This window comes from Galeopterus variegatus, unplaced genomic scaffold (assembly GCF_000696425.1).
Source record: "Galeopterus variegatus unplaced genomic scaffold, G_variegatus-3.0.2 Scaffold5289, whole genome shotgun sequence".
NCBI classification, from domain to species: Eukaryota; Metazoa; Chordata; class Mammalia; order Dermoptera; family Cynocephalidae; genus Galeopterus; species Galeopterus variegatus.
In genome coordinates this window covers 149,372-160,893 of record NW_007731400.1, presented here as the reverse complement: position 1 = coordinate 160,893, position 11,522 = coordinate 149,372, and the positions used below count along the sequence as shown (strand labels likewise).

General features: G+C 47.5%; 1 protein-coding gene across 2 annotated transcripts in view; it reads left to right on the top strand.

Annotated features, from left to right (window-relative positions):
• Positions 1–2,632: 2,632 nt before the first annotated feature.
• The window catches only part of NCAM1 (neural cell adhesion molecule 1), a 41,885-nt gene continuing 32,995 nt past the window's right edge, over positions 2,633–11,522 (top strand). The window contains exons 1-6 of one of the 2 annotated variants that reach the window (XM_008589197.1): positions 2,646–2,841; positions 3,193–3,377; positions 3,761–3,857; positions 4,177–4,347; positions 5,985–6,116; positions 7,218–7,232. In XM_008589197.1, coding sequence (XP_008587419.1) covers positions 2,706–2,841; positions 3,193–3,377; positions 3,761–3,857; positions 4,177–4,347; positions 5,985–6,116; positions 7,218–7,232 — 736 coding nt within the window. In that variant the 5' untranslated portion in view covers positions 2,646–2,705. Of the gene's footprint in view, positions 2,842–3,192; positions 3,378–3,760; positions 3,858–4,176; positions 4,348–5,984; positions 6,117–7,217; positions 7,233–11,522 lie in introns of both variants that reach the window. The other variant, XM_008589196.1, reaches the window with a different exon arrangement.

Sequence of the window (11,522 nt, the reverse complement as noted above, 5' to 3'; positions counted from 1 at the left end):
TTAAGCAGCTGCAGATCTCATTCTGCTTGGCCTTGTATATCTTTCCCTGATCATTCTGATTTAGACCTGGTTAGAGGAGGAGCTGATTTATCAGGGAACATTAAGGAGTATTAAGAAAATTATTATTATAAGTGGAAGTAATGGGTTTACTGCCAGGAAAGCAGACACCTCACTCCGTTTTCCAAAAGTGTCCTTATGGTGACTGTCTCAGTTTGGAGATAATTGACTTTCAAGTGAATGCTGCCCCTGGGACTCAGGAGTTCCATTCCTTCCTGTTTGTCTCACTCAGAGATGAAGACCATAAGTCCAGAAGAGTGCAAAAGAAGGCTTGGGTTGTGGCCAATTTCATTCTATAAGCTCTGAGAAAGGCTTAGCAGTTTTACCTAGAGCAAAAATGTTTTGATGAGACGAATGATTATAATAGCTCTTCATACGTTTTCAGAAAAAAGGTGTTTTCTTGCCCAGAGCTCATCTGCTCCCCCTGCAGAGCCTGGACATCATCATAACTTCTGGTCTGGGTGGCTTGTACGTTGCACTCCCTGATTTTATCCTGGTTCCAGAGTAAAACATTTCAGGGGAGCGAGTCCCATCGCACTAGATTCTATCTGCATGTCTTCAAAGGGATAACTGGGCATCTGGCAAATTATCCCATCCTCAAACTGCAAAAAAACTCTCCAAAGAGGGCTACCTACTGGTCTGTTGACATCATTAAATGAGAGAAATTTCCACATAGAGAAATTCTGGAAAAGAGACCAGAAAGAAAAAAACCATGGCTGTCCAAGCAACCATTTCCTGAGCTTCTCTTCACCATTTTTAGATAATTCTCAGTAAAGACCGTCCATCCCATCCCCTGCTTCGTCGTTGTTAATGTCCTACTCTTGCCTTCATGACTTTCTTTGCCTCTTTTGTTACAATATCTCTTCCTTATGGAAATGTTCTCCACTTCCTGAGGATTATGGTCAGATTTTCACGTCTGTGTGGCAGTCCCAGGACTAGTTCTGGCTGTATCACAAAGCATCTGTTCAGTCTCTGGTTGGCCTTGCTGAGATGACCGTGAAGGCCAAGGGTGGACCCCTCTGCCTTCAGTCCTGCTGTGTTTTGGGAAATTAGGAGTGACATGCAGATCAGGTCAGCCCTTTAGGGATACCTGCATGGGTGGCTTCATCTGTCGATGCCTCTGGTGTAGACTTGGATGAAGATTTTTCTATGGCCCATGAAAATAGCTCCTGAGATGTATCAGCACAGCTCTGTCAGCCCACAAGAAAGGGAGTCCCAGGATTTAGTGTCTCTAGCAAACCGGATGTCTTGAGGCTTTCTGGTGAAGTACTCAACACCTGTCTGTTGTCATCTCTCATAAATGTGTGGCATCTCCTGGGATGCCTCATAGATTTACAGCTCAAATGGTAGCATCAGGGCATTTATCTCAGAGAGGAGTGGCACTTACAGCAGCAGGCAGTGATGATTTTCCTTGACCCTTCTGCTTCCTTATTAGCAGAATGTTCTAACTTTCACATATGAAATGTGATGGTGCTTAGATGACTAAAGTGGACTGGATCTGTCAGGGACTTCATGTGACAGTGCTGCTCAGACTTCCCAGACTGGCTGCTGTATGACATTGCAGTTCTGGGCTATAGTCTTCCAAACCAGCCTATCAAAAGAACCAGAAGCCAAGTGTCCTTTTGTTCTCTAAATGCCTCACCCCATGGGCTGGCAGACGCCAGATGCAGAGTACCCTCCTGGCCATCTGTACAGAGTATCATGTGCTACAAGGAGCAAGACCCCTTCTTCAGATTACCACCTTTCTTGAGGAGCTCAACTTGGGCCACATGCCCAGACTTTTCTTGAGCCAGCAACCATTTTAGAATGGTTACAATGTAAAGGGAGAAAACCCCTTGGAAATATTTCATTACCCACTGCTTACAGTTCACATATGTATTCTCTTTTTTACCAATCATTGCAATTCCAGAGACTCAGGAAGCCAACTGCAATATCAAGGATGAGATAGTGGTGGTGACTGTGGTGTCAAAGATCCCAGTTCTGCCTGGGCTGTCTGTACCACTGTCCCTGGAGAGGGGACCCAGTGACCCTCACCTCCAGCTCAACAGCTCCTGAGCTTTGAGTTGTTTGACTTGTTTTGAATAGAATTATTTTACTTTTAAGCATCCAAAAAGACAGGCATCTGCACAAATATGGGTTTCTTGTATAATTTCTTACATTGGGCACATGTGAGTTTCCTGTTACGTGTGCTTGCACCATGGAACTGGCAGATGGGCAGACTGGAAGGAAAGGATGAGAGACCAGGTTTTTCAGAATCTCACGCGGCAAGGCTGTTGCTGCAGGAGTATCTGCTGGCCAGGGCTCTTGCTTCTGTTTTAGACATCCCAAACAAAGTCATCTTGGGAGACCCAGCCTTTCCTTGCCCCAAACCAACATTGAAACAGTTCAGGCTGCTTGACATAACCAAGTCCCGTTCTTTGTTTTGGATACACCCAAGTTCCCATGGTGCTCCCCAGAGCCTCCCGCATTAGGTGGTACCTAAAGTAAGATGTAGACATTGGCACAAAGAGGAGACAGGATGTGAGACTGGTCATAGACAGCGATGGCCTAGTCTCCTAGTCCCTGCCCTTCTAGAGCTGCCGTTGCCCTCCACCCTGCCTTGGCCTCTGACACTCTCACCCCCCTCCTGGCAGACTCTGGACGGGCACATGGTGGTGCGCAGCCACGCCCGTGTGTCCTCCCTGACCCTGAAGAGCATCCAGTACACAGACGCCGGAGAGTACATCTGCACCGCCAGCAACACCATCGGCCAGGACTCCCAGTCCATGTACCTTGAAGTGCAATGTGAGGAGTCCCGGGGGGAAGGCGGGGGAGGGAGGGGCAGTGCACGGTCAGGCCGAGAGAGGAGAGCAGCAGCCAGGACCTAAGCTCACCCTGTGGGCCCTGCTCACAGTCCCTGGGGCAGCTAGCCCTAGGCCATCCAGAGCTGTGTCCCCAAGCCACCCCGATAGACCATCCCCAGGCTTCTTACAAGCCAGCTGGGGCTCAGGAATACCGAGACAACCTTGACCTCCACAACACCAGGCACTAGCTCTGCTTTGGGGCATATCCTGCCTTCCCTAGTGCCAGGAGACAGGATGTGGGAGGCTCCACAGTAGGGGCAGTCATCCTGATAGTCACTGTCATTCACTGCAGATGCCCCCAAGCTACAGGGCCCTGTGGCTGTGTACACTTGGGAGGGGAACCAGGTGAACATCACCTGTGAGGTATTCGCCTACCCCAGTGCCACGATTTCATGGTTCCGAGATGGTCAGCTGCTGCCAAGCTCCAACTACAGCAACATCAAGATCTACAACACCCCCTCTGCCAGCTACCTGGAGGTGAGTCAGGGAGGGGCAGGGGCAGGTGGAGAAGGTGCAGTTTGACTAGGGCGGGCTCCTCAATGCAGCTCACGTCTTCTCTCGTTTCCCTGGCACATGCTGAGCAGGGGAGCCACTGGCTGGAGAAGAAACCGAACCTCCTCACAGCCACCTTTCCCCGCTGCCCCGATCCTCCCCCTGTGCCAGAGAAGGGACTGGAGGTGGAATGTGCCTCCCCCGCAAAGCCCCTCTGCTATTCTCCTCTCTCGTTTAGGGCTGGGCTACAGCTAATGATCCGTGCCTTACTGGTTCTGTTCTTTACTAACTCAATCCAGCAAATGAGGATCTGAGTCTGTGGCCATCCCATGGGACACTTGTAACCCAGGCGCTTCTTCCTTCTAAAGGTGACCCCAGACTCTGAAAATGATTTTGGCAACTACAACTGCACTGCAGTGAACCGCATCGGACAGGAGTCCTTGGAGTTCATCCTTGTCCAAGCAGGTGAGTGCCCCTTAGGTGGCTTCCACGCCACCCCCGGCCTCGCCAGCCCACTTTTTGTACTTCAGTGATCCCAGGAGAGTAGGAAGAAGGGAGGGCCAGGTCAACAAAGCCAGAAGGTCAGGGAGCCCTTAGAGGAATGGGGATCTCAACATGGGGTATGTTGGGGGAGAATTATATGATGAGGTGGGCCAGGAGGACAGGATGCAGGTGACAGGATTCCCAAAAGAGAGCGGAAATGAAAGAGGCATGCTTCATGACTGGGAGTTAGGGTCCAGGCCAAACTGGGCTCACCCGGGTCTCCGCATCTGTCCTCCCACAGACACCCCCTCTTCACCATCCATCGACCAGGTGGAGCCGTATTCCAGCACAGCACAGGTGCAGTTTGATGAGCCAGAGGCCACAGGTGGGGTGCCCATCCTCAAGTACAAGGCTGAGTGGAGAGCGATGGGTGAAGAAGTGTGGCATTTCAAGTGGTATGATGCGAAAGAAGGTGAGCCAGGGAGACTTGGCACTTCCTTTAGGACCATGGGTGCCTCGGTACTCAGCATTGGGGGACATACTCATCCCAGCATTCACCAGATCCTGGCTGCCCACTGGGGTAGGGTTGACACACCACTCTCACCTACTGGAGCATGCCAGATACCATCATGTGCCATCTTGTTTGTGTCCCTCCAGAACTAGAGAATTAGGTCACGGTCACATTTCCAGGTAGAGTTGGTAGCACTCTGCCTCCAGTGCTTTAGAACCTGGCTCTCACGACCCAGCCAGGATGGATAAGACCATCTCAACCATGTTGCAGGCAGAAGTCCTGCTTAGGTGCTGAACACAGCCGATGAGTACTGTACCACCCCCCTCCCCTCTGCATATTTGGGTTCCCTGCACTGTGGACTCTCTGCCCACACCCAGCCAGTCCTGCATGGGTATCTGTACTCAGGGACTGTCACGTGGTTGTGATAGTAACCAAATAAGCAGAGCTAGCAGGACAAACCTGCTCTTAAATCAATCCCATGATATCTTTCCAAGCTAAAGGTTTTAGAAATGACCCTGGGATTACTGCAGTTTGAAGATTCTGAGGCCAGACCTTCTGAGGTTTGAGTATATTTATGTCTAACTCTCCCTACTGGGTTTACGTGGAGTAACTAAGTGATGTATGTTTTGTATCGGTAGGAATTATTAATCCTGATCTGGTATGTGGTAACTAAGGTAGAATTAGGGGTGGGCTGGGATGTCGGTATCACAGCCATTTAGAGACATGGTCTAATCCAATTTTACTGAGAGTCAGTTCCACCAGAAACTGCTTCAGATCAAGGAGGGGTCGCTGTGTCGTCAGGGTCTCAGCGAGAAAGAAGCAGTCCCTCTACCTTCCCGACTTCTGAAATCTCATACCGACTTTGCAGCAGGTTGATCTCATGTTACAATCTGTCCACCAGGCTTTTTTCTTTTCTCTTTTATTTTTAAAGCCAATTCTAGTTATTTTTATTATAAAATATACATACCATAGATTTTACATCTAACCATTTGTAAGTGTACACCTCAGTGACATTAAGTCACACCCAGCACCACTATTCATCTCCAGAACTTTTTTATCACGCAAACTAAAACTCTTTACCTATTGAATAATAATTTCCTTTTCCCACCCCCCAGAGGCCCTGGTAACCACCATTCCACTTTCTGTCTTTGTGTAGTTTGCTACTCTAGGTACCTCATATAAGTGGGATCATACAGTATTTGTCTTTCTGTGATTGGCTTATTTCACTTAGCATAATGTCCTCAAGGTTCATCCCAGTCTTATTGTGTCAGAATTTCCTTCCTTTCTAAGGCTGCGTATATTCCATTGTATGTCTATACCACGCCTCATTTACACAGTCACCTGTCAGTGGTCATTTGGGTTTGCTTCACCTGTTGGCTATTGTGAATGCTGCCACTATCAACATGAGTATCTAGGTATCTATTTGAGTCCCTTATCTCGGTTCTTTCGTGTATGTGCCCAGAAGCGGTACTGCTGGATCAAATGAGAATCCCATGTTTAGTTTTCTGAGGACCCATCATACCGTTTTCCAGAGCGGCTGCACCATTTTACAATAGCCCCTTAACTCTTCTGTGGTCCTCCCCATGTTCTCACAACAGCCAGCATGGAGGGCATTGTCACCATCGTGGGCCTGAAGCCTGAGACGACATATGCGGTGCGACTGGCCGCCCTCAACGGCAAGGGGCTGGGTGAGATCAGCGCAGCCTCCGAGTTCAAGACGCAGCCAGTCCGTAAGTACAGCCAGCGGCCCTGCCTCTTCCTCACGCCCACCTCTTCTCCCCGGGGACAGCAGGGCACCCCGTGCTGGCCCACGTCCTGTTCAGATGACAGCTTTTGTCTTTCAGATCTCTCTGCTCGGGGTGGCCCCCCTCCTACTTGTCTGGCTCTCAGTGGTGGCTTCCACACAGTCCCTTCATCCTCTCTTTCTCAAAGGGGTTGGGGAGACATCCTAGTGGCAGGCCCAGCTTGTTAGAATAATAGCCAGCAAAGGAAAACCAGCGGCACATTGTCAGCAGGAGTAGGGAGAAAACCAGCAGCCACTGTGGAGGGATTTGAGAGATTTGCTTTTTGAGTCTGACCACAGAGGCCCTAAGTGCCCTGTGACTTGGAGGAAGAGGGCCAAGGCGACAACGTTCACATAATTCATTGCAGAGGTGTGGGGTCACAGGGAAGCAGAGACTGCTGTAGGACATGGGGGGCAGAAGGACACCCTGCAGTACAGAAGGGGAAGGATGCCACAGCTCTGCCCTTTCTGCTCCTCCCCCCTCCCACCCCAGGAGCATTTATCAGGGTCTCCCTCCCGCACGGCCCCCATCAGAGAATTGCTTCTCCCTGATGCCATTCAGGGCTGTGTCTGTTTTCCTCCTCCATTCCCTCCCTCCTTCACTATACCTGCCCTGTCTGCCCTCCCTTCCTGCAAGCAGCCAGGCTTTGGGTGAGCCCCGCACGAAGCATCCTTCTGCACACCACAGCTGCTGCCCTGGGAGGCTCCTGAGTCCACCCAGCAGAAAAAGATGCTATAGAACTAGACCCCTGAGGGTCACAGAGTCGCCCCCAGATTTAAAATGCTCATGAGAGAATCCTTTGCTGCCTTCCCTTCAGAGCCAAGAGCCTTCAAAGGGACCCCCTCACCTCCTCCCAGATGTAGAAAAGGTGTCTCATCTCACTCTACAGGAATTGCTTCTTTCTGGATTTGAAGTAATTTGATAATTTGAGTTTCCAACTCCATGCACTCTGCGGATTCTATTCATTTCTTTTACATCTTATTTTTTTTTCTTGGGTCTGTCTCTTGTCTTTTCTTTTCGTCTGTGTTCCATCCATGGGAAATGCAGATAGCCCTCCTCCACGTAAGTGCCTCTTCATACCTCATTACCTGTTTCCATAGCATTAACATCTGCTAGTCCTAGTTCTTAATTTAGTTCTGGTCCCTTTTTTGTCCCCTAGAGGCTGAAGTAGATGATACTGTCTGGGCCCTAACCACACTGACCTTATAGTCTAGTTGTGCTCTTGTTAACGTCTGTAGGTTACTCCAAAAGGCTAACACTCTTACTGTTTTAGAGCATGCAACTTCTGTGTTTTTTGAAATCATGTTTATTTATTAATCTTTGTGTGTGATGATTACCCTGTGGCAAAGATGATGTTTGCTGAACCTAGCATGGTGGAAGTCTGCAGGTGGTCCCTGACTGACACGCTATAGCACTGCCTCACCTTTAGCCAGGGTGCCAGAAAAGTGAGCCCAGCCTCACCAGGCCGCTGCTCAAAATCCCTTCAAGGGAAAATAACCTGAAAGGGTGTTCACATTTGCTTTTAGGGAACAAAAGGATTGAGCTCAATTTCTTTCTTGCTTTTCTGTCCATCAGGTTGGTAGCTGGTGGGGAAAAGGAGGACTGGTTGAGGAGGCCTCTGCAGCAGCTGCATTTATAAAGATATGACTTGAACTTGGATTCCAAGTCATGCACATGTCCTGAAGGCAGCTGTTGGGGTGTTAAATCCCCAGTTCTGGTCAGCTCTGTTCATTAACGCTAGGCTACTTGCAATGTGCATTTTTGCGTTTGGAAAAGACTGACCAGCTAACTTAACCATCCTGCCGAGCATATAGTGGGGAGATTTCCCCATGCGAAGGACACCCTAATTGTGTAAGCTGTAAAGAGAGGACACAGGAAACAAGGGTAACAGAACTGGCCTGCTGCTACAGGGAGCAGAATTGTAGTCTGACCCCCTTGTCCTGCATTGACACCTCTAAGCCTCACTTTTATGGAGGCCTGGCTCTTCCTTCCTAGGCTGAGCTCAGAAAATAGTGGACGGAAGTGTTACCCAGACAGACTCAGAAGAAAAGTTATTCAAGAAGCTGCACGCTCATTTCATAAAAACTCCTAGCTCCTGAAAGGCACTCAGGGAAGCTTATCTTTTAAAATTTATTCAGAAATATTGCAGCAACAGCAAAAACCAAGTAGCTAAATGTAGGCATTCTGAGATTTTGAGCGAGCGCTAAATCCACTATCTCAGCAGAGTTGGTGTCTGAATGAAGCAGCTCTGGAAGGTGTCAGAGTGGGGCATGGAGTTGTCAGGTAGTACTGACAGCTGTCTGCTCTGGGCTGGCAGCTGTGCCCTAAGTGAGTTCAGAAGGAGCAGCTCTGAGCATGAGAGAACCTTCCTTCTGGATCCTTCCACCGATCATTCGTTGGTCCTTCAACTGAGTCTTCAGGTTTCCTCTCCTCTGGATTAGATCAATAAATGAGTGCTGGCTTAGTTTAATTAAAGACAGGAAGGCTGGGATGAGGCATCCTTCTGAGCTTCTGACTGGAGCTTGAGTACTACATCAGAGTTACTGGGTTTTGGACTTCAAAAACCACAGTGGTTTTCATTCATTGCAAGCTCAGCCCTTGTAAAGGTGAGTTTTTTGGTTTTTTGGTTTTTGGGTTTTTTTATATATATAGCAGAGGCTGTGTTTTTAAAGTCAGTGTTAAAAATTAAATTTTTAATTTAAAAAAAAGACCTCTAGACCTTATTATTTATTGTCTGGTAATATGAAAATAGGTAAATAACCAAGACCCCAAGAAGCACTTAGGAAAATGTTGGGTTCTCCTCTTCATACCAAGAAGCTCATGAATGATACAGCAGTGGGCATTGCTAGCGGCACAAAAAGTCGGTTTTTGTCAATCACATGATAAAGCTATGATTTAGAGAATTAAAAAGCAAACTTCTTTTAGATAAGTAAAACCGTGGCATAGAGTCTTACAGTGGAGTGTGCCTTTTTCAAGAAATTTAGCAGGATGTAGTTGTGGACATTTGGGAACATATAAAAAGTTCATGGAAGGATTTATATTACCTAATTCAATTTTTCCATGAACTTTTTGAAGTACCCTTGTGTGCTCTCACTAAAAATACCTTATTATGGTCTTTGCACCATCATAGCCTTGCCAGAGTTGTTGAAGTGTGGGTCTAGCTCAAGGGCTATCCTGCTGCCCCTAGAACCATCCTGAAAAGAGGTACTGTTGGGAGGGTGATGGTAGCAATTACCACTGCTGTGACAAAACCCACTTTTCGCTACTAGGAAGTGAGAGCAAGTCTTAGGAAAGACCTTCTCTGAGTTCTCACTCCCCTTCCTTGGAATGCACAAAGGTCATCTGAATTTAAGTAAAGAGAAGCAGCTGTCAGTTTAGCTGTGTGCTTGCACTGGACCCAAGAACCAATGGCAGTGGCTTCTGACCCTGGCTTATCTCACCTACTAACAGTGCACCCTTGTCCTGTAATACTGTTGGGGTTCATATGTACAGCCTGATCCCATGGCATTGAAATTGGGCTCTGGGGGCACCCTCAGCCCCAAGGAAGAGGAGGCACAGGCCAGCAGGGGCTGTCATACTGGACAGAGCTGTAATACTGTTGGGGTTCATATGTACAGCCTGATCCCATGGCATTGAAATTGGGCTCTGGAGGCACCCTCAGCCCCAAGGAAGAGGAGGCACAGGCCAGCAGGGGCTGTCATACTGGACAGAAAGGCATTGCTGCTGGACCCCTGGATTGTGAGGTGTTAGGTGAGGCCAGGACATTTGGCATTAACTCATCACTTGAAGTTTGTTGAGATGTCTCAGTAATGGGGTTGCTTTCTTGGTTCCTCAATAGACTTCTCCACATTCAGGGGCATGAATGTATCAAAGCAGAGATGAGCAGGTAAAACTAGCAAAAACCATGTACACCTAAGGGACTCCCGCTTACATGCTGCTGGATTAGAAAGCATCGCTTACCTGTTTGGAGGTGCCTTTGTGTGCGTGAAGTTCATAAATGCACATGAAGGTAATGGGGAAGCTGTGACTCTCAACAAACCAATAAAACTCTTCCCTGGGGAAATGTTCCTGTTTCATGTATTTTTAAGCCAGGCGTCTGTGTGCCATCGAGACACTTAGGTGGAAAGCTCACAACCTCTACCTTGGGAGGGGCTGCTTTCCTGCCAGAACTGCTTACGATTTATTGTGAATCTTTTCCTCCATGACTGAGCTCCACACCTGAAGAATTTCATCACCTGAGTGTTACCTCTTAATCAGCTTCTGCACCATGAAGCAAAATAGAAGATTTCTTTCAGGGTGTAGAGATTAGGCATGAGTCTCTACTTCTTAAAAGAGGCATCTTGAGATTTTTGTTTTACATGTTGTCCCCTGGATGGCACTTCGCAAGTATAAGTTAAAGTGTTGTAATATATGTGGTTAAAGCACATAAAATCCCAATCCTTTGCCAGAATAGTATGGACAATTATTCAAACACGTCAAGCCAGAAAATTAAAAGAGGGAGAGAAGGAAAAAGGCGCTTTCATCTGAATTACCCAGACCATCCAATCATGAAGAGTTAGTAGCCTGTCTTTCTCTGATTCCAGTGACATCATACTCTCATGGTTTAATGAGATACCCTTGTCTGGAAGGTAAAGGAGGACCAAACCATGAGTATGAAGGCAGTATTGGAGACATGTTGATGTTTTTTCCAAATTTTCATCTAGCTCTCAAAGGGCACTTTGTTTCGTGATTGTTGATGGGACAACTTCTGAATATTTGCCAATGAAAAACTAAAGATCCATTCAGTGCCCCACTGTCTCAGATGCACAATTTCTAACCATCCTCCATGCAGAAAATTGTCTAGCGTTGCTTGTTTAGCCCCATTGTTTTCAACATTTCCTTTCTCTGGGGGAGCAAGAATAACACTGGACATTATTTGCATCGCTATTCTATAGCAGCATCTAGATAATCACATCTCTAGGGGGTTTTTTTGGAAGGCAGTGTTGATCATATGACAATCATGAACTTGACCCAGTAGCAAACATCAAGTAGGATGTCCATTTCCCCATTTAATTGGAATGTTGAAATTATAGAGAGTGAGGACTATAACTTTTGCTATAAATATGTGCCATATATGTAAACATATGCCTATATATTAACACATATATAGATAGGTAACATGAAAAGCAAACTATTTTTCTCCTTTACTTGTTCACCTTAAGCTGAGGTCCAGGGTCCCTTTCCTCCTGGACCTCTGATCCTGTGGAGACAGCTGGTCCTGCTGAACTGGCTGGCTGTTTTCAGTCAGGGTTTAAGGCCTCTGCAGCTGTTTCTGGCCCAATCCCTTACCTGAACCACAGAGTTTGGCAGGTG